General features: G+C 32.6%; 1 protein-coding gene across 5 annotated transcripts in view; it reads left to right on the forward strand.

Moving 5' to 3' along the window:
* The window catches only part of LOC128671609 (uncharacterized protein), a 131,601-nt gene that overhangs the window by 38,579 nt on the left and 68,961 nt on the right, over positions 1 to 24,061 (forward strand). The window contains exons 1-2 of one of the 5 annotated variants that reach the window (XM_064436048.1): positions 2,951 to 3,014; positions 5,107 to 5,392. The exons of 2 other annotated variants lie outside the window; for them this stretch is intronic. Coding sequence is in view for 1 of the 3 variants with exons in the window: in XM_053748259.1 (XP_053604234.1) it covers positions 23,050 to 23,053 (4 nt within the window). In the remaining 2 variants the exon portion in view is untranslated. Of the gene's footprint in view, positions 1 to 2,950; positions 3,229 to 5,106; positions 5,393 to 23,034; positions 23,054 to 24,061 lie in introns of those variants that run through there. 2 more of the 5 variants (XM_053748260.2, XM_053748259.1) reach the window with 2 other exon arrangements.

A 24,061-nucleotide genomic window follows, 5' to 3' on the forward strand; every position in this document is an offset into this window, starting at 1 on the left:
TGTATAAAATCAAAAACTATATGGTTGCACTTGTTTTATTAAGTATTTGATGTAAAAATTACACAGACTTTTACGATAAAACAATAATGAATCATCAAACTTGAATCCCATTAGTCGAAATTTTTGGCGGAAAATTGGTTGAAAACTAACACTCTGCCCATTACTTTTTAGTATTATTGACTCACGTCCAAATGTGACGTAAATATTACCATAATCTTCAATTGTTCAGGCAAGACAGTGTACATACCATGACAATTTTAATTTCGTTAGAGATTCGTCCACTTTGTATGCAAAAGGAATGAAGTAGTGATAATATTTCTGTATCTTTATATAAATGTAGAATACAGAATGGAGGCCTGTTCTCGGTAAATTGTTATTCAAAACATATTAACAAGAAAGGTTATAAAGAAAACATGCAAAGACGACGCCGTTCTGTCTGCTTATTATTCAATTAAGTGGTTCAAACCTGAAAAGTAACTTATTTAACATATCTACTCGTGATAAAATCGAGTTTCGCCCGAGTCTCGTTTTCATCCTGTGCAATTTATTTAAATTTTTAGTTGATATTTTGGTCTACTCATTATATTTTTCTTTTGAGTTATTTTTGGGTTGTATCAGTAGGGGTAAGAAGCTCTCTATTTCTTTTATGTTAGCGTTTTCCTGGTTCCTTCATCAGTCGCAGAACGTCCGCCAAATCCATACAATTGATTTGACCAAAGATAGACTTGACCGACCACCTGCTTGACGTCAACGCTTCAATGCCTATCATCATCAGGGCATCATACCCCTTAGTCGCTTCACCAATCCTTATCCTTACGTGGATGTCGTATGAGGCGACTATGGACACACCTAGGCGGCTGATATACAACAATAGTATTCATAAGGTGTGTTGACAAAAATAATATTTTTTTACCCTGGCCCCGGGCTTCGCGGCTTTACAACCTCGAACACAACAGGGAACACGCATAAAATGAAAATTGTCTCAAAATAATGTAAGGGCTTGATAACTGTGATGAGATTCGGAGTGCTTAGTTTTTATGACAATTCTTAAGGAAACGTGTCTTCGACATTTTTTAACACGAATAATTTCACTTATTATGTAGAAATAAATTAACGAAAACAAACTACGCAGTACATACAAAACTATGTTTTACTAGGTTTTACTCAACAAACTAATATATCGTTGGTTTTAGTTGACATTTATGTTTTTAGGGTTCGGTGCCTCAAAAGATCTTAACAGAAACCTTATAGGATCACTTCGCTATCTGCCAGTCTGTCTATGGGTACATCTGTCAAGAACATTTTTATCTTAAGAACGCGTAGACATATGGAGTCAAAATGTAATTATATATCTAAACTCGACGGTCTTTTTTAGCTGCGAAAAAACTTGAAAGCTAAAACAATAAAAATACGAAACTATTTATATCGCATATTTTGCAATTTCGTTAGCGAACCAAATCCAATAGCACTTCCAATTGATCATTATAGGCTTTTAGGAAGATAGTTATCATGGGTTACAATACAGATAAAAGACAAAACAATATATATAATTTACCTATGTTGTATTTTATTTTATTTTATTTTTTTCTTTATTTATTATGTTGGGTACGTGTATGTAGCTATAGTCAATGTTTATTGTATAAGTAATATATCAATCGTAGTTATATATCTCCTTCTTCACTGTTAATATACACACTCACCGTTCGCACACTGATTCAGGTCACATCTGAAAATCAGTGTGCGAATATATCGCCCCTCTGGGTGATATGTGTACTGAGATGGGCCTTTTTGTATTGCTGCAACACAGTACACTTGCTCAATTGTGCTATGTGAATACTGCGTTTTATTTTGTATTTTTAGTCTGGTTGTGTATTGTGTTGTTGCTTTACAAATAAATGTTTTATCTATCTATCTATATATAAAAATGAAAAATACTAATGATGCTCCGGCCTCGGTGCGCGTGTCCCACTCGCATTTGTCCGTTTTTTAATAATTTACTCGTAGTTCGATATTTGTAATAATGTACATATTATACATATATATAATACCATACTTATGTCATAAAAATAATTAACTACTCGATTCTACATTTTTGAAAATGTATAGTAGATAAAATTTGAGTGGATCGTACCTATATAGTTTTTATATATTTATTATTTACTGTTGTTATATTCATTAATATATATATACGAATTTACATACAGCAAGTACGATAGCACTTGTATAATGTAATTACTCTTTACCTATTCACTTTTATTTTAATACGTTTTTTGTAGAATTAATTTATGGATCAGAAGGACTTCTTTCAGAAAGGTATATATTTTTGTTTAATTTTTCGATTAGATGCCATATAAAAAATTCAGTTTTTCTTTTAAATCTAAATGATTAATGATTGAACAAAATCTTTGCCAAAACTTACAAACCTACTAATTTCATCAATACGTAAGTCTTTTGGTCTGTCTGTCATGCTTTCACAGCCAAACTGTTAGGATGATTTTAATAACATTTGGAATAAATATAGTTAATGACCCGATGTCAAGCATAGGCAAGGGAAGCTGCGGTTAATATCTAGTATTACATAATGCTTTGATATCTCTAAATTATTCAAGCTTTTTTACACACATGTAGTTTTGATTAATTGAGTGAATCATGATGATAAATTGAAGGGTTCACACGTGCAAAAGTGGTCTTGCTAATGCCCGATTGATTAATGTAACAGATAAAAAACACAAGTCAGCATACGTAAACGTCCGCTCTCCGAGCCTGTTTCGGAACCGACGCAATTCAGATTCGATCCACGCTCATTTTATTCGTTTATCAATCACCAACGCTCATCGGTGCATCGATCATGACGTGCGCTGGACACCGGCCAGATTTTCCGCCAGCAAAGCCTTCGGCCGCCCTGCAAACTCGATCGAAAACGTAATTATGGTTGTAAACAATGGACGAGACGCAAGGCGGCATTCGTGCGTTGAACACCGTGCTGCTCGCACGCGCGCCTGTATCGCAAACAGGTACAAAATTATCGCCGGCAACACCTAGTTTATTTGTGCCTTATCGTGTTCATTACGTCCTTTTTTTCGACATTGTTCCAACGAGATGCACTTATCATGACGCGCTAGGGCGGGATGTGATATGGACTGCTTTATCGCTGCTCTTGAGATTGAATGTTCTTGACATTGGTAGCAAGCGATCTCGCGTGAAATTCGTTTCGAAACCCGAAAATAAGTGAGTTAGAATTTTTAAATTTTTCGTGTTAATTAATTGTCGTGATTACAGTGGCCGCCTTCGTTTTGAATATTCATGTTTTTGTATTTATCCGGAAAACGGGTTTATCTTTGCTTATTGTTCTGGAAATCATTGTTATGGAGATATACGCTGGGCTCGTTACACGTAAACAGTACAAAATGAGTAAAGATTAGCGGAAATGACGATTCAATTACCTTGTCATGTGGTCTCGCTTCTCGCTTATTTTTTTCTAAGTATAAACTATCGGCGACATTAATTGTATGGTCTCTTCTTTCCATCACTGAACCATTGAGCAGTCGAGACAGAGACAGTATGTATGTGAGTAATGTATATTATTACTACTCCGGAAAATCTATGAAAACTAGTGCTGTATTTTGTCACGTGCTTGTTTGTGCGAAATATTTTTTATATTTTTATAGTTTTTATTGTGACAAATTACATTACATGCTTTACACAAGTACTGTTGGTTATTTGTAACTTTACAAGATTTCAGTAAGTGACTAAAATAGTTTATTATTTTGCTTATTTTTACCATCATAATGTAAGATAAGAATATACAATTTCCAGTAGGTACCTATTAAATAAATAGACAATTTTGTTTTTTGCTTTTTGTGATGGATATGCCTATTGTTCAAAAAACTTCAATTTGGTGGAGAACATATTTTACAAAACACTGCCTTATCATTCACAATCACAACGAGATTCTGACGTTCAAGTGGCATGTGACAGAAATTGTCAATGTAAATAAAAGATAAACATAGATAAACAGTTATATAGTCAACAAAACTAAGAACCGAGCGATTTTGTCACTGGACCCTATTACATACATTATACTATATGTAACAGGGTCCAGTGACAAAATCGCTCGGTTACTACAAGCCTTCAGCAATATGATACCTGAACCTGACCAAATTTTAGTGCTACTAGGTACCTAATACAAAGTTCCATTATTTTGTGTCTCATCCCGCATTTGAACACATTTAAGATTCTCTCCTGAGCCACAGAGAGGCTCTGAGAGGCGGTTCCAGCCTTCTTTCATTTTCTTCTCTCCTTTATCGATATTTTAGGTTTAAAAAATACGTTAAAATGTTTCATTGGTTATTTAATTGCCGCTACTAATACATTTATATTAATCAAGTTACACAAATGAATCAGCAATTGTTAAAATTACTACGAGTACCATAAAATATTTCGCACTTTACTAGCCTCCACCATAAATTCCAAAAAATAAACCATAAAATACGCGACGTGAGTGATGGTGGTGACACAGCAATGAAAATTCACGTGATTTATTGTCGTGTGTAACCTAACGTTCCTTTAGTTATCATTAGTTGTAAATTCAATTTCGAATTTTCCAATACAGATAATGAAACTTTTAAGATTCAACTAGTTTTAACACTAAAAAACTTCTACTTTATTTGACATTGTTATAAAATGATAGTATCATTACAGGCTGTAAACATTTTTTGCGACAACTATTGCAAGGTTTTTCTAAGAATAACCTTATTCATCTTAATGCCAATGATGTATAAACATCAGATTTGCGATAAGTAAACCGGTTTCATTAACACGTGAAAATTGTATAATTTTTGTGAAAAAACCGCAATAAAGATATCACAGCAAGGCCAGCCAGTTGATGGAAATAATTGTTGCACAGGAAAGAAGAGACATACATTATTTACCTATATTATTGAGTACAATTGTGATAACCTAAAATTTTGTTAGATAAGTTTATTATACTTAATTAAAAATCAATTTCATAGTCGATCGTTAATAAAAGACGTGTATTCGAATACTAATATGTAGTTTATTGACAACCTAGATTGGAAAATTATACCATTAATTTTTCTTTTATAGAAGTCGAAAGATCACCTGGATTGTTCAAATCTTTGATCGATCTGCAACGAAAAGAGAAACGGAAGAGGAAACGCTAAGTTTCACGCGTCAGTGACTAAAAAGGTGATTTATCCAGTGACTCCAGAGTGAAGTGATCGTGTGAGTGAAAGACTGGTGTACTCGTGATGTCACGTGTGCCATAACGTGTTCGTTTTGAGTTAGGACTTAGAAGAAAAACTGGAGGTCGACACGTATGAGGTGTCAGTTGTCGTCCAGCTGACAACAGATGTCATCCCGATCGAAGACGGTGAGTTCCATCCCCTGGGTTGGGAGGTTTTTCGACTTGTCCACCTTCACATTGAGCCTTCACATTAAGTTCAAGTAGTGTACCAAGGAGAAGAAAAAAATCGCTTAACATATTTATTATATATAACATAATTACATCATCACTCAAAATGTTCCCGACATAATTCTCATTCTTCAAGTATTTTAAGAATGTCGTATAGACTTCAGTAAAATCTGAATATTACAAAATTATAGGGTCCTTAATAAAAAATATGCAGATTACAGTTTCTACGATTTCTATGAGACACGGTAATAATGATGCGGAAATAAAATCAACTTTTATTTATAAATCAACGGTATATCAGATCTAGCGCATATTATTATTTTTCCTTGATCACTCTGTACGTCAAGACATCGACCTTGTTTGCAGCTCTAGTGTTATCCTGTCAATTGCTGTTTACAAAGATATGAGACACAATGGATAAGGATAAATATTGAAGAAAAGATTTAAATGACACTATATATTTGTCTCATCGAGAAGTAATTGTTTTTCATTGGTATCAGCTAGATTGCACTTCAACTAAACTGACGGTAAATATTTGCTACTTACAAGCGTGCTTGTTTGAATGATCGCAAAGCCAATTATGTAGATATATCGATTGTCTTATGTTTACTATATTATTAGAAAACTGTTTTTCAGTTTGTATGGTTTAAAACCTTACCTTGAAAGTGTTAACAAAAGTCTGATCAATACTAATTTACATACATCGACTCTCCGCAGCATTTATTATTATAAAAACACAAACATTTGCTTAGGAGTTATTTTTGTTCCTCAATCATAAAAAAACAAAAGGATTTGAGTAAATAACATAATTTGGACTTTATACCTATAATGTTTGTTTGTCTAAAATTTTTAGTCTAGTTGTGGTGTGTGGTGTGTCCCGCCCTAAAATTGGACCACTCCATATCCTTCCGTGGATGTCGCACGAGGCGACTAAGGGACACATAGCCAGTTAATAGGCAACAATACTTTCCCAAAGAGGGTTGACGACAGGCGAACAAATATACCGATTTTCAAAATTCTATTACCTACATTACTTATGAGTGACATAATAGGCCACTTTTTATTCTGATATTTCAATGGAAGCGAAGCAATAGAAAAAATAACGCAACTAGTGTTTCATAAAAACAGCAAGTAAACAAAACCATGAGGAAAACTTTGTAATATTTTCATAATTGGGTACCCAATATTATCAAAATATTGATGGACTATTATTATTATCAATAGAAGAATCTTTTTAATCAATTTCTTTTGAAAAAAAAATACACCTATTTTCATTGCATAGATATAGTCAAGCTGTGCGCCGCGGAGTGGAGGGTACGCAGTGTAGAGTCGTAGGCACAGTTCGTAGCACGGTGGAAGAATATTTATGGCTATTTCAAAATATAGAATTACACTTATTAACATATCTTTAATACTCCAAGTTAATACGTACTTGTGATAATCCGCAAGGGTTAACATGTCTACTTTGTTATAACTTAAAATATAGTTATTTTATGTTATTAGATTACGACAATTTTAGTTAAGTAAACGCAGATACGATATATATATATATAAGTAAAACATAAGATTGAACAGTGATGACATGCTCTCCGGACAAACCTTCATGGTGATGATTGCATAGAATTTTTGATGAATTGAAACTACTTTTATGTCAGTAAATATAAATAAAATAATAACTTATAAAAAAAATCCGAACTAGATACCTAATAAAAGTATTTTCTCCCAGCTAATAAGAAAAAGCAGAGAAGAGAGATGAAAAGGAATGATAAAATTATGTGAAGTTAATTTTTGTATTGTTAGTTCTGATAAATTTTAAATTTAATAGAAACCAATAACTCTTAGGTCTTTTTCGAACGGATGTAATTATGACGTCGCATTAGGGTGAATATTTGAGTGTTTCGACCGCGCTGCTACTCATTATTATACTGTGCGGAGTGTGTTGCAGTCGTGATTATTATATCATATCATCATACGAACATCATTCTTCATTATCATAAAATAATAACCGTTAAAATATTGCGATTATTTTATCATAGAAAATGTTAAAAGAACAGGTTTTTTGCATTTGATATGTAAAAATCGCGTTCCAAGAGAAACTTTTCCTTATTTGAGTTAGTGTGAATTTTTAGGTGCGGTCTCTCAAACACAATATTTTATTATACTTTATTTTTATATGGTAGCCCTATATAGAGTGCCTGTGTTATATATAAGCCGCACACAGGTGTCACTCGAAGCGTCACGCTCAATTCGTTTGACCTTCGCAGGAACAATATATCATGTCGTCGAGTTACCTCACAAGGAAGCGCGGTTATGAACTTCCAGTTTGTATTAGACAACGTAACTACATAATACCTATTTGTACGCGTGGTATAATTAGAAATTGAAGTGATGGGGGTCCAGTAGTTGAGACCGTCCGCCTGTGGACAAACTTGAAAGTTAAATTACATACGCAAAAGGCGACCATATCGCTGCGAACAATTTCATCCAAGCAACCTTATGGAGAATTACATGAAAATAATAAAGTAGTACAGGATGGTTTCAGAAATAAATGAACCTGGAGTAAACATACATAAATACTTATTTTATATACATAAAACTGATATCTATAATAAATTTTGATGTCGTGTTTATAAAAAAAATGTGTGTGAAAGATATGAAAACGCAATAAAATAAATATTCATAGCAATTTGTTAGATTCAATGATCTGTCGATATATTATTATCTCCGCGTCAGTTACTATTTGCTTATCGCTGCGAATATAAGTCAAGTTTATTTGTCCCTTTGTGCTATTTTTACATTCTAAGATAATTGATAATAGTATTATTTACATACTAAACTGTGTGAAGGTCGACGTACTCTCAATCGTCTAGTCAAATTCTATTTACGGTGTGTGTGTCTTTTTTATTAACTAAATAACAAGAAATTTGCGACTATTCTTTGAGTACTTATACTATTTTATTAAGTCTCTCTGACGATGTTGTTCTCACTCCTGATGCACAACTAAGTTTCAGTTCAGTATGCATGGGATTTTATAATTTTACTTTTCGCCGCATCAGCCGCATATTCATTATGAAACCTTATTTACCTTTATTATATGACACTTTATAACGTAGAAAAACATAGAAAAACACATTTTTACAGAAACGAAGCGCATATTTTTACAACTTATCACTCAGCATTGACAAAAAATTCTCTTTATTTTGCATACACTACTTACTCCACAGACGACTAGAATCCACCCAGACTAGCCAATCAACACGTCACAGAATTAAATGCCAAGCCCAAATGTCAGCCCTAAATAAATGAACAACCATGCAAGTATTAAAAGTTACAGTCTCTACGTAGATGTTCATTTGAAATTCCGACCTTCAACTGTCAAGCATTACTTATGAGGTGGGTTCGGCTCGATTTTCACAGAGATAATGTTTATTTTAAGATTGTTTACATATTTTAAGAGACGACGCAAAATATATATATATACTTCAAGTTCTGAAAAACGGCTTATCTCATATTTTATTAAAATTGTTTAATTTTGCATTCGTGAAGAATTTTGAATTCTGGACAGCCTAAGGAACTCTCTCATGAATATGGATATTATCCTTCAAGTCCCACGGGACTACCCAATGGCACATATATATTTTTTTGGATCAGTACTTAGTAATACTACGTTTTATTGAAACAAACGAACTAAATTCTGCTTTATTTTAATGTATTTAATTTATTGAGCCTTTATTTTAGTGTATTCTGCCTAATTTTATTTTTATTAAAATAAATTAATAAATTTTATTAATTTAATACACTAAATCTCCATTTCATACACTAGCTCATTTTCTTTTATTGAAAGTAATATATAAAGAAATGACATATTTGTTTAGATTTTTTTTCCATTATAATGATATAATTATGTATATATATATATATATATATATATATATATATATATATATATATATATATATATATATATATATATATATATATATATATATATATATATATATATATATATCTAAAATCAACAATGTTGGAGATAATATTTTGGCCACGAATATTTTGTATTTTTAAAGTATAGCATAATACAATGTTAATTTTAAGCCAAATCTTATTACCAATTTAAATAACAATCATTTGACACATGTAACAGTACAACAGTACGAGAGAATACAATTTACTTTACCTTCACAATTGGTATTTACATAATTTCGTCGCAAGTCGAATGTATGAAAACACCTGTTAAGTCACACAGTCACATAAAAGTATAATAATTGAATAAGTTAACAACTATTTAGCTATTAGCTTTACATTGATTCCTTCTTGTATCACATTTTCAGACTTACGAGAATTTCTAAATATGCAAGTGTAGATCAGAGGCACAGTCGATCAGTATCGACTAGGTATATCATCTACGTTTGAATGTCGGGGAACAAATTAAACTTTATATATTTATACAAATCATAGTTTTGATGATACATATAAAAAACGACGGAAAAGCCATCAAACACCCAATCAGCCATCATCAAACAAAGCCATCATCCCCTAACAAGACAATAAGTGACGCTAGTATTCATGCGGTGCCACCCACATTCGACCTTCGCTCCAAGACGTCAGAGCCTCTCCCATGTTCCATTTCGCCGACCTTCCATGCTAGTGACATTGAGCTCGCAAAATAGCGACAAAAAATTTAATCTTAAGTCTTATTGCAACCCATTGGATGGATACTATAAAAACAGTGGCCCTTTCTAGAGTAGATATAGTTTTCACCAGGAACAAGCAACAGGTAGAAGTAAAGCACTTGTGCAGAGCGAATAGGTGCTAGCACGGGATCTGGGGTGGTCCTGACATGTGTGCTAAAGTCATTTAGCAAAATAAGAAGAAAATAATTGGCCAAAGAATGGTTACGTAAAATCATGCCAGCATATGGCCAAATAAGCACTTCAAAGACAAAAATTATTATATTGTAAAAACATGAGTTTAAATTGTTTTACAATGCGATGTTAAAAAAAACTTCAACAGTTATTAGCTAAAACTTTATGAACCGGACCAGGGACCACTCTGTCGGGTTGCAATCAAATTGGACGGTGCAACTCATCATTAGAAAAAAGAAAATTTTGGATCTCCTTTTATTTTTCTTTCTGACCCCAGGCGGACGATATGATGAAAGTCGCAGATCGCATATGGACGATAGACACAGCACAGGGGGTAGCGTACACACGAATACAGGTCTATACTCAGCAGTAGGCAGAAAAATTTGAACTGATGATGGTAATGATGACACCAGGCTCAACTGTGTTGTACTATTAAAGAGCTATTATTAATGTGCCCAAATAAAAATAAAATAAATTTATTTCAGCTGAGAACTATAAATTGATATAAAATTAATAAACATGTCAGTAGCTTTTAATAAATAACATTAAATGCTATAGGAAGGGTCTCTATTTTCCACTATGACACTACCAAATAATACCAGTAGTTGTGTTTTTTAGACTTCCGCGCTTTGAACACATAACTACATAAACTATATTAACGGGACTTAGCACGAACCTTTTTTATTACTACCAATATTATTTATTAATATTATAAGTACAGATACCAGTAGTACCTCAGGGATCTGTTCTTCCGTAATAACTCTTCCTTATGACACAACTAATCACAATCGCGATAACAATCCTCGTTGTATTTAGTCGGTAGGGATAAGTTAAATAATTATTGAAATAGAATATATTGTAATTGGTTTACAAACTCTCAAATATATTGTTTATGTATAAGTAATGTTAATTAAGTGGATTTCCCCATATCATTTATGAAATTCAATTAGGTATAATTCCATTATACAAAGTCTTATTGAGAAACATTAAATTTTTTCTCTTTGACACTTAGGTGTATATTTTTTGTACCAGTATACAGTTGTATCATTCTCAAATCATTTTAGTCTTATGAGTGAGTCAGATGTACAGAAATTATAGTTTTAAATATATACATAAACACGTGACAGTACCTACATTTTTTATGTCCACACAAGACTTATACATGTTACATTGAAATAACGCTAGGATTTTTTAACAGTTGGTCACAGTAATAAAATTAAGTAATATTTACGCAATCCTAACTAATATTGTAAATGCGAGTTTCTTTGTTACCTCTTCACGCTCTATCTACTCAACCAATCTTGAAATTTTGCATATATTTTGTTTGAAGTATGGAACAAGACAGGGTACATTTCATCCCGGAAAAATAACTGTTCCAGTGGGAAATTCATTCACGCGAGCGAAGCCGGGGGCATAAGCTAGTAAGAAGATAATTAGCACAAACATAGTTTATAGAAACCGCACTTGCTTCCAGGTAATTATTACGTGTCATTTTAATATCAATCTAAATCAGTTGCACTCACTAGTAGTAATTCTATGGTACTCTACTTTTGAATTATATGTAGGTAATCTGTGATTAAGTAAACTTACTTCATTTGCAGTAAGTTTCAATCCTACTAATAATGTGAATGCAAAAGTTTGTGAGAATGTATGTGTGTATGTTTGTTGATCTTTCACGCGAAACCTATTGGACGGATTGTCATTAAATTTATACAAGTAAAATATAATCTGGAATACCACATAGGGTATTTTTCAAACTTGTAGGTACTAGATAGAAGCTATTTTAAACTATTATTTTTTATAATGTAGGTGTTGATAAAAATATGTAATATGTAGTTTCTTTTTTATCTATAATTTCTTTCTTCAAAAATATTCAAGTTTCGTTCATAATTGAAATACCTGTCAATAAATATAAGTACCTTGAAAACTTGGTATAATTCAAATTGTTACACATATTTAGTTAAATTTTAGTGTGTTACCGTCCGTATATATTTCTCTATTTCTTCTAACGGTCTGATATCTTTTTATTTGGGATAAAGTTTAATAAATAAGTCCACGGGACGATATAAAGAGGTTCTTTTCTAGGGCGGGAGCACGCGAGTCCTAAGTTAACTTTTTATGCAAAATATATGGAGAATAGTAAGAAGGCCAGTGTGTGTAGCTATCAAATGTTATTCTATTTTTTGAATGGATGAAATTGTAATTTCACAGTGATAACTTATATACGTGTTAAGATTATATTATTAAGCGTGTTTTAAATTATAAGTAGGAAATAAGTAGTTATTAAAAGTTATTAGTTATTGTAAAAACAAACAGTGTGATCTCGTCTTTATCTCTTACGGTGAAGACAGAGCACAGAGTTGCGAAACTCGAAGGCGATGTTTAGTTATATGGTGGATTGATTGGTGGAATTATTAAATAACAACAGGTTCAAATTGTGTCTCAAATGCAAATCAATACAATAATGAAATTAACCTACCTTAAAGCTTTTCCTTGATTAATTTTTACAATTTGACTTTGAGGAGAAGCAGGTGGCGCATTCAATGTTTTTCTTTCGCTCTCAAACAGTAAAAATATGAACAAATTAAAAATGTTAATAACATTTCATTACATTTCATTTATTTTATTATACAAGTACAAGTACACTGGTGTACTTTGTAAATAAATAGAAAATATAATAGCTAACGAAAGTAAAATTACTGACTAGTAGTCGTAAAGTGTAATTAGTAATTACTGAGAATATTGTAACGTAAAACACATAGCCGTAACAGAATATATATGTATAGGTACAGCACTGCAATAGCACCTATTTCAATTAATGTAAGTATTCCCTGAACAATATATAAATAAAAAGTTACGGTCAAAGTGAGGAAAGTGATGTTATAAACTTGAATAGACACTTCTTGATTATTAAAATTTAACTCGCATTATGACATATATAGTGTTGTAACATTTTATGCTTGACTAATATTTGTCAGGGTAGGCATGACATTAGTAACAATGCTTATTTCAATAATTATTGGAAATACTTATTTGTACCTATATTTCTTTATTGAAGTAGATAAAAATAGAGGTTTAAGCATAGATAAAAGAAATTAGGTATATGGGATTAACACTTGCCCGTACAGGACTACTTCAGTTTTTCACCCCTTAATATATTAGCCCAAAAAAATACTTAGAACTAGAGTTATTTAAAAATATCTATACAGTCCATAGTAATAAAAATAAATGGTACGAACGATAAATTAATACAAAGCGTGCGATAAAAAATAATGGATCTTGTAGGAAATTTCCTTGAGGCCAGCGCAGTAAACACGTCAAATTGTCTCGTGAAGTGATCCATCATGACAAAATTCGCACTATTCTTCTTGTGACAATGTAGCGATACACAGCATAGAAATTAAAGCATAAAGCTGTTCTCGGTGGTGAGCAGATATTCTCAATTTTCATGGCTTGGTGGTGAGAAATAGTTCACCATCTATACTAATGTTCTTCATTAGTATAGATAGTGAACTATCAAATTTATTGATGGTGAACTATTTCTCACACAGTTTGTATGTTTTATTAGGTTCGTCAATACGTTTTGAAAAATGGTATGGGTACCAAAGTTTCAAAACTTTCACGGAAGTGAAGCGGGTCATAGTTTGATATTTTTAATATAAGTGTGATAATGTTCTTAGGTGCTGATACTAGATCTATATGACCACATAACATTGACATAGCTCATAGCTTAGCTTCATCACTCATTCGTGCTGGAATAGAAGATTTATTTACTATTTTTACAAAGTCAGGGCCAGTGACAGTGTCGGTAATTTATGCAACACCTTTGTTACATAATGTGCTCACACTTAGACGCTCTTTGAGTAATTTCAATATGCGACGCTGTTTATACCAGTTGATTGAAGGTCAGAACCCGCAGGTACAAATATTGTGGATACCTATATTGGATCAAATAAAACATAACAAAAAATGTTGCTGATACGGTTGACCAGTCAAGTGTAGACTTGTTTTCTTCCACGTTTTGGTTGCAAATAAAATGCATTTTTGTTTGTAATATTGAGATAAAAGATGAACTTAAAAGAAGTCACACTGCTTCAGTTTTTTATTATTTTTTGTATTTGGGAAACTTTATAGGCTACATGAATTTTTGTTTGATTCTTTCTTGGCCCCACTGATATTGTCTCTTGATAATTTTCTACTAGTTCCTTATCGATATGCTTCTCTCTCTCTCTTATCTCTGTTCCCGGTTGCGTTTGGCGTTGTGAAGCCCAGGATCAGCGTTAAAGTTTTGAAGAATCGGCAGTGATTTTACAACCTGCCGCCTGCCGCCTGCCGCCTGCCTGATGTCAACCTTCCTTGGGAATGCTATTCTCGCCTATCAACTGTTAAGGCTATGCATCCCTTAGTTGCCTCGTATACATCCGCGAGAAGATATGGAGTGTTCTAGGGCGGAACCACACGCCACCTTTCTTTCAATCTCATAATCTTCCAGGTCGAAGATGTTGTTAGGGAAAAGCTAGGCTTTCTACCACCAATTTGACTAGTTCCCACAAGTGATTGGTTTACGCTTGGGCGTAAACTTTCTTGTACTGCATAAATAATGAAAAATTCAAGGGCAAACTGGATGGAAACTTTTTCCCGGAGCAAACCTAAGCTATCTCTGGTACTCACTGATTGCAACTACCCCAAACTGCACTGTAGCCATCATAATGAGCCATTTAGTTCATATGGAAGTGAATAATTCGTTATGATTGCTATAATTCGATACGTGACTCGCATCGAGACTGTACCGCAAGGTCCTATAAAATCACCTGATAACCCCACACAATTTACCCTCTTCCCCCCTCTGATATTAGGTTGATTTTCGTTTGATAGAAATGACACGTGTAGTTTTGCGCGCGACTATATGGCCCACGTAAGGATAAACAGGAAGGTTTCTATTGGGGTGACCTTGATCTCTCTGAACCTTGCTATCAAGTTCACTGATTCACCGACACCAGGTATAAAGGTCATCATATCCACGTGACATTGCAATTTTTATCTAACGCTGTTTTTTTTTAATAGTTATCATGTTTTTTTGACAAATTAAACATAGATATATCAAAAATAAAATAGATATATAAATATAAAATCTGCCTTCCAAAACTACTTGCTGGGAAACCAATACAAAAAACTAAGTTGTCTTTATTCATTGTAATGACCACGACCCTCAGGCATTAGGAATACGAGGAAGGAGGAAGGTACATATGTAAATGTATAGAATTTAACTGTAGTTCTAGTTAGTCACGATTTTTAATGCAGCGAATTGGCAAGAATTGGTTGATGTCGAATCGAAAGGATTTCCAAAAGAAGACACGTTGAAGCAAATATTCCTAAATAATCATACTACCTTACCTGGAACTTATCCTTATTTTATTCGTTACATTACTTATCCATTTTGTTTTTTTTTATATATTCATGAGCAGCCAGTTTGACATATTTTTTGTGAAGTGACAAAAAGTTTGCCGAAAAACAAACATAAATTATATATTTTTGTCACCTACTGAAAAAAAAAGAATAAATACACCTGCATACTAGCTGTTTCCCGCTGCTCTGTCTACTGCCAATGTTTGATTTTGGGTAATATTCCAAATGTCATTATAAACGGACATCAGTTTTTCTCATTTAGTATAATATAAGTATAGATATATAACATTTATAATATTAGTATCAAGTTCGATTCAAACACGTGAATGTGCGTCTGTCAGTGTCGATAGGTAATCGTTGCAGATGCCTCGACCGGTTTATGCTCTCGTACGTCATACGAACTCTTTATCTGTAAACAATCCATGATTATATCGCAAGCGTTCATGTAATTTTGAACCTGATTAAAAAAAGAGGTAGGTACATATTGTAAGTTTGACGGTGTTTTGTATGAAAAAAGTGTGACTCTCATTTTTTATAAGTAAAATTATCTGACGTTTCAGAAAAACGTCGTCCTCATAGTTTTTCAGCAATTTTGATACTTGCTATCTATCTAACTACTTATTCTTACAGGATTTTCTGTATTATACAAGTAATTCAGATTTATCAGAGCTCAAGTACAGTTAGTGTGAAATGAGGTGACAGTCCAGAATAATCAAAATGATCCGAAAATCACAGAAGCAAAATGATATACACGGTCCAAATCATCATAGTCAGCACACCAGATGTTCAAAATATTTGTTTGATATTTGAACACACTGACTGCTCATATAAATATGAAACAATGAGTAGTAAGATATTTTGAATAGCTTGTGTGCTCATAACATTATGATGACACGGAATGCGTATATAGATATCAAATTGATTTTATATTTTTCAGATAATTTTGACGCTGACTGTCCCTAAGACTTAGTGCGTAGGCATTTTTGAGACTACGTTGATAAATGGTCAGGGAAAATGATTTATTAGGACAATGATTGATTATCATATACAACGTTTGATTTGATATGTCACGATATTCATTATATATTTAATAATTTTAATACACACGTTTAAGTCGTGTGAAAAAAGTCTAGAGTGTTTTAAAAGCAGTTTTGAATGTATATTTTTAATACCGTCGTAATTTCCTTCGTGTCTTATGTATAAGAAGTTATTTGAACTATAATAGATATGATATTAAAAAAAAACTTATTTACATAAATATACCTAAGTGGAATGCATCTATTTTGCGTTCAATTTATACATGAAAAATTATAATTTCTCATGTATGCAGCATCCTACTTCTATAATATGTCAAACACTTTTTTCTGATCTCCGGATAAATAATTACACAATTAATTAACTTTAATCTTTTCTGAATATTGCACACAACATATTTGAGTTTTACATCAAATCACAAGAGATTCCGTCGGCTAAAAACCATTGAGACGCCTTCAGGCAATCAAACTGTCGTTTGTGCCAAGAGCCAGCAAATCAAGACGAATGATTAGGACCATATAAGATTTGGGTACAAAAAGCCTATAGCCGAAGAGATCTCGTCCTCTCTTTCGCTATCGTATGAGACCGCAAAGTTCACTGACCGCGAGCCATTACCAGTTTCAATAACTTACTCCGTCATGCGTCGTCTTGGATTTGATCTTTGACGTAATGAATTTGATACACACGCAGTGATAGAAAAACTTTGGGCAAGTTTCATTATACATATATATACATATATAAAATTATAATTAGCATTTATTGTATAAAATTATATGAATGGAATACAGCTCTCTATTTCCGAATGTCACATGCAATTAAAGTAAATAGGCCCATAGTTTTATCAGTCTTTGCTAGTATTCTTCTCAACAATTCAAAAAGTCTAGCTCTCTTATCGGTATGCATGGACTGTGGTGATTGCAACATACCCACATAAAGGCATACAATAATTATGCTCGTTTTCCCACTACACTTACTATAAAAAATCGTCAAGCGCATGTTTGAATCGGGCTTTGAGGGATTCATAAAATACCCTTATATTGCTATGTACATACAACTTACATTATGTATTTGAACTTGATGCTTTTAGAGGGTCTTGATACTCGTAGATGATAGGCAAACAGACAGGACATAAGGACAACGAAGTAATCCTATAACCGTTCATTTATACCCTATTTATTCTTATAAAATTACTCTTATTCTATTTACGATTTCACGACCATCAAACACAATAAATAACTCTTTATCTATTCTAAGTCTCGGATAATCTGTCATCTGCAAAATAAAAGTCGCAAAAGGCCGTAACCTTGAGGTGATCAATGATCAAGTGGCTGAAGACGATAGCATGCTTAAAATAAAGTCTTAATAGGATTTTTATGTAGTGTCTCAAAGTTTCATTCATATTTATCTGTGTAAAAAAGAACAATGTCTTTCCAACAATAAATCAGTTTATATATAAATGAGATGGACCACTGGTTGAGAGTGATTATATTTTTAATATGTATTGATACCTAATAATAACTCATTAATATGAAAACAAAATATAAAGATATAAATCATGCTCGATACGAGTCTTCTAATATCTTTATTATTATTTATTTTTTAATATTATAGATAAATTAGGCGAGTTTTATTTTAGCATACAAGATTTGCGTAAGCAAACGTTTTTTTTTTGTCATGGCATATGCTAGTATGACAAAAAAAAGTGGATGACGTACTTTTCTACAATATCTCCGAGATGGGTTACTGTTATTTATGGGCAAAACCTACTCATTTCATAATAAAATAATCGGCCTTTAAAGTTGTATGTAATAATTTCCAATATTTTACAGGGTTAAGGTCAAAGTTTGCCGAATATTCATAATAAATTTGCTAAGTAAATGCATAATTTCCATACAAAGAGTGCACATCATGTGACGGTCGAAGGGTAACCTTATATGATTCACAAGTTACAAGGAGCTTCCTGATTGCACTAAATTAGAACTCAGGGCAAAGTTATCAATAAATATAAATAACTTTTGCTTACTTCCTGTGGTTTTATTTTTCAATAAAACTAAAGAAATATTCTAAAAGCAATTATTTAGGACTGGTTGACAACCGTTGATTTTCGCATTCACAGACCATTTTGCATTTTAGTTAATGTAAAATGTTGGCAGACTGTAATGAAAAAGTTCGGTACTTGTAATAAAATATGTATAATATTATCAACATGTTGACGTCAAAAGAATACAAATTAAGCCGGCAATGCGTCGCAACCAACATACTCGTTTTATTGCAGTTGCAAACCGCACTGTGTTTTCAGAAAGTGCCAGGTTTCGTTCACACCGTGCTAAAATTGACTTCCAATCTTGACATGTCCTGAATATAAACTAATTTAAATGTGAAAAACTTCACCGTATAATGCAATCAAGGGTAGAGTGGTTTAAGCGCTTTTACATACAGTGTAAGAAAATATTGTAATGATCTGAAATGTTTTCGCCAATATAGGAAGATAAATAACAGATTGTATCATATAAAACATTTGCAAGATTCTTTATATAAAGAAGGAAGGTTTGAACTCAATGCCGCGGTGTTTGTTGCCTTATTGTTGTCCTCTCATCATACATAGTTAACCACCTCAGATGCTGACAGGCTGTAGAAATTGTGGTTTTGAATTCAACTCACAAGTCGCAACCCATTCTATGAAAAAAAAAGAACCTTTGTGTGTCCACTAAAATAGCTGAGCTAATAGAGCATTGAGTATTACTGTTCATTTGTTAATTGCCTTCACGATTTTAGATGCGAAGTTAATATTTTGAATAATTTTAAATAAATCTGGTGAATATTTTCAGTGTCGATAAGACCTATACACGACGTATAATTTTTATCGTCCTGGTTCGTGATTCTTTCATTAAAATGCACATTTTAATTTAATTTTGCTTTCGATTTAAAATTATCACCTGGTATACCTATAGATAAATCAAATTGACTCTTATATCAAAGCTTATAAACTTTACTTTTGCTATGCCTAACGCTCATTTGAAACCAGTCTCGGTCGACGTCGACAAACCGCATTTTTGCGAACAAAAAATTCAATATTCATTCGGCTGTGCGATTCTTCTGAGTGATGGCAAAAAGTTCAATCTAATATTGACCCAGTCGAGTAGCGAGGTTTCTTCCGCACTTATATGAACGGTGGTGTACAACATAACACTGAGTAAACAGACTAATGTTCTAGGTGAATCGCACTTATTATTGATAAAAAAGTTATTCAAGAAAATTATCAGAAGGCCAGTGCCCTAGCACGTGATGATGATGGCCAGAAAATTATTTTTCGCTATAATCAAGGTATAATTAAGAGTAATAAAAATCCGTAGCATATAAAAGCCAAAAATGTAGAAATTTCTAAATGTCAAAAAATAATTAATGGAACAGTGTAGTTGAAAATATTGAAATTTGTTTTAAAAATACCTGATAAGTGGGAGAATAAACTGGTATTTGGCTGAACTAATATTCAGCTTAGTGACGTGACTTTGTTTTGTTACTTTATTGTAACCAAGTATGTAATATTTAATCTACCTGTCTAGTTAATCTTGACCTCTTGTTGACCTTAGAGCAAAAGAACTATAAAACTTAAGAGCTTATTAGTAGTATAGGTATTTGACCTCTTGCATGATGGAGCACAGTTGTGGGACCTAGTAGCACTATATTAATTTTAAAAAATACGAGTAACTACTTAGCTCATATTTTATTCTGATTCTCTTGACATTTTTATGTTCCTTGAATTTCACGAGAAATATCTAGTATATAACTAGTGCTTTAAACGCGACCATGAAGGTGCGAATAAAACCGTTGCTCAAAACGGAATACCTCTTATAAGGATTCTGAATATGAGAAAATTAAGAAGAACGAATAAAGTTCGAAGTTACGAAAAATGTTGTTTCTCTAAACATCCGTAGCGCTTTGTTTCTCATATTAAGTTATTCAATATTCAGATCACCGTTATAAAGATAAAGCAGTAGTGTTGAGAGAAGCATCAGTAGGGAGCAATATGTCATTATGTGGGACGAATACAAGTCAATGTGAATTCGCGAACCATTTAATGGCCAACCGGTGGTTCTTGACAAACCTGTTCCCTCGTTCAGTTAGTGTTACATCATAGTCCAATTAAAGGGTAATACGAGTAAATTCAAAATTCTTTATTCAACTTAGATTATGTTAAAAAAATTGTTAAAACTAAGTCTATCGCCGACTTCCAAATACGCGCGCGCATGCTAAAGAACGGGCTACCATAACAAACTATGATACCATAGATAGAAATAAGATTCTCAATTTCAACGATCACAAGTCTGTAACGTAGATAGAAGATAAAAGTATGTTTACAGAAAAACAAATTGTATGGAATTTTCTCTTATTCATAGATCCCTGTTTATTTTTCTGAATTTAAATCAAGAAACCTTTTTCATCAATCTTCATCTTATCAGATTTTCGGAATGTAAATCACAATAATCATGTCCTAGTTAAAATTATCCGTCCACTACGAAGGCCGGTGACCCAGCTGATGATGATGATGATGACCAGAAAATTATTTACTGCTGTAGTCAAGGTATCATACACTGAAATAAATAATCTGTAAAGGTGGCATATAAACATTGCTAATTGTCAAAAAATAATTTATTTAACTATTATGTATGTTTATAAATGATATCTTTATAATGTATGTTTGATATTTATTATCTTTCATAAAACAGTTTAATTAGTTCAATAGTTTAAAGAACTCTTATGAACCTTTGAAACGATAATGTACTTAATTATCTTTAGGTGTTATGTTGCTAATTAGATAATAAAATAAAAATAATTAGACTTTTTATTAACTAAATAATTTACTGACAAATTCGTTTTATTTTGTTTCAGGTAAACCACTATTTTGTAGTACCTAGGTAGCAGGTATGCAGATTTAAAAATGAGAAAACCTCGGTGATGCGGTCTTATGATTATGGTATAGTTGGCACAATGAATCTACAAACAAGAAAACATTTTTTTTTTCAATTAGGCTTTTTTTCTGCTTATTAGTGGCCAGGCCCAATTGGAATGATAACAATCTAAACTGTTCATTTTAGCGATTTCTCCTTGCGGTATCATTTGCAATCAATTGTCTAAAAGCCCTACCCCAAAACACGCAAGGTCGCAGTCGCAGGGCTGGTCACTCCATTACAAGAAGGTCACGGCCAAGTAGAACTACGTATTATATTTCTTAATGAATTAGCCTATTGACAATGATTTATTTCTGTTAAAAATATTCGCGCTCTATTTTGCAGATGACGTCAATTATATTTAAAACTACGTCTGTCTATTTATATTATGTCCGGGATAAGATATATTTAATCGAATGTAATAAAGTTACACATAAAGGTCTTTAATTCCCAGAATTTTAAAATTAAGAGATTTTCTCACATAGCGTATGTGAGAAAAGATTTCTAAAACGCCCCAAAATAAATTGTAAAAATTCCACCACCACCACAAACGGGTTAAAAGTGACATTCATTCGAAGCCGCTTGTAAAAGCTAGTATCATATAAATCAATCGTACCACAGATCGGACCTTCTGTGTCGAAGGTTGATATATTTGCCCGAGTCTAAATGAGATTGAATACTGGCCTTCGACCATAAACTTTTCCACTCAGTTTTCGTTCTGTCCAGCGCACTTCATGACAACGACGACGGTGACGGCACAAAAGCGATCATTCAAGAATTTAAAATACAATACAAAAAATTGTATAATCGAAATTATAAATTAGATCTTTTTCGCTGAATCAATTGAATAAACAGAAACTAATCAAAATGACCTTTGCCTGCTCTGCTCATTCGTAATATGTGACGCACTAATCTGTTTTTGCACAGAATGTATAATGATGATGATGTATGAACTTTATACGGAAAAGTATGAATGGAATTTGTAGTGTAGTCAGCTACACTAGAAAATCCATTAGTTTTTTGAAAGAAGTAACGGTAAGGGACTATTACATAATAAAGACTAAAGACCTTAGAATCACCTTAAAGAAATTTAAAATTAGTTGGAATCATTGAATATAGGTAAATCGTGAATGTGCGTGTGTCTGAGGGCGTTTACCTATTTAATTAAAGTAAATCAATATTTTTAAAAGAAAATAGTAAGGACTTTTTCTCTCGCGACTCTAAAATAATTTGTGTTAAAGTTTGCGTTTTTGCTACAGCTGATTACTATGGCTTTGTGGACCAAGGTTGGTTGGGCACGTAATGGAGTAGTGAAGACAGGACAGGTCTATTGCCGTCTGAAACATCACAGGAATTATTTATGTGTACGTATCCTAAAATTCTATATAGTCGGCATAACAGTTTTTATCATGGAAGGAAGCCTCTTTGGTCGATTTCGAATTTCATTCATATCTATCTCTCTACGAATCATCACTACGATCTCTACGAATTGTAAAACAAAAAATTTGTCAAGAAAGTACATTTATTTATACAAACTTTATATGTACCGAACCGGTTTATTCTCTACCAGTCTACCTTCGACAAAAGCTAAAAAAAGGAAGATATGTATTTTCTAAAATAAATAATACCTTCGATTGGATAAATGTGAAGAAACTAATATTCGATTGTTATTAAATAATAAATTATTTGTTTTAAGGTATTATAATATTAATTTAATAATCTTCAATACTGGACTACTGTAGTGGTCTTTATTTATTTACGTCGAATAAGTGTAGTGTCTCTGTGGTAGGGTGTAAATAAATTGAAGGGTTGACTCACCCTCCAGACGGAAGGGAGACTTGAAGGGAATAACCTGGTCTGTCACGATTGTAATGCTACCTACATTCGTTTTATTTTTCTTCTTAGGGTGAGTTGCACTGACAAATTTGACCTTGCGTTTTTTTGCGCACGTTAAAGCTAACGTCAAAATTTACTGTAACCCATCCATAATTTTTTCATTTCACTTTGTAGCTTAGTTGATTAGAATCAAAATTTCGATTCAATAAGTAAGTAATTAGTACCAATTTGTAAGTAATGGTTTCTAATGCAGTTACCAAAATATACAAAGATGTTATTGAATTGAATCATAACATGTGTCTAATTGGTAAGTCTGTTTTAAAAATTATAGTGATTTGTCAGTCAGACGATGAAATAATAAGTACTTAGTCTATTTTAAACAACGATTATTACATTTTGTTCTATGTTTGTCTTATACGCCAACCCAAATACATTATAACTATGATTACTGTTTTATTATAAATTCAAAAGAAGCACAAACAGAAAACAATAATGCAAGCTAGTGTTATCAATTATATGCCTCTAAAATAAATAAA

Source organism: Plodia interpunctella, chromosome 7 (assembly GCF_027563975.2).
Source record: "Plodia interpunctella isolate USDA-ARS_2022_Savannah chromosome 7, ilPloInte3.2, whole genome shotgun sequence".
Classification (NCBI taxonomy): Eukaryota; Metazoa; Arthropoda; class Insecta; order Lepidoptera; family Pyralidae; genus Plodia; species Plodia interpunctella.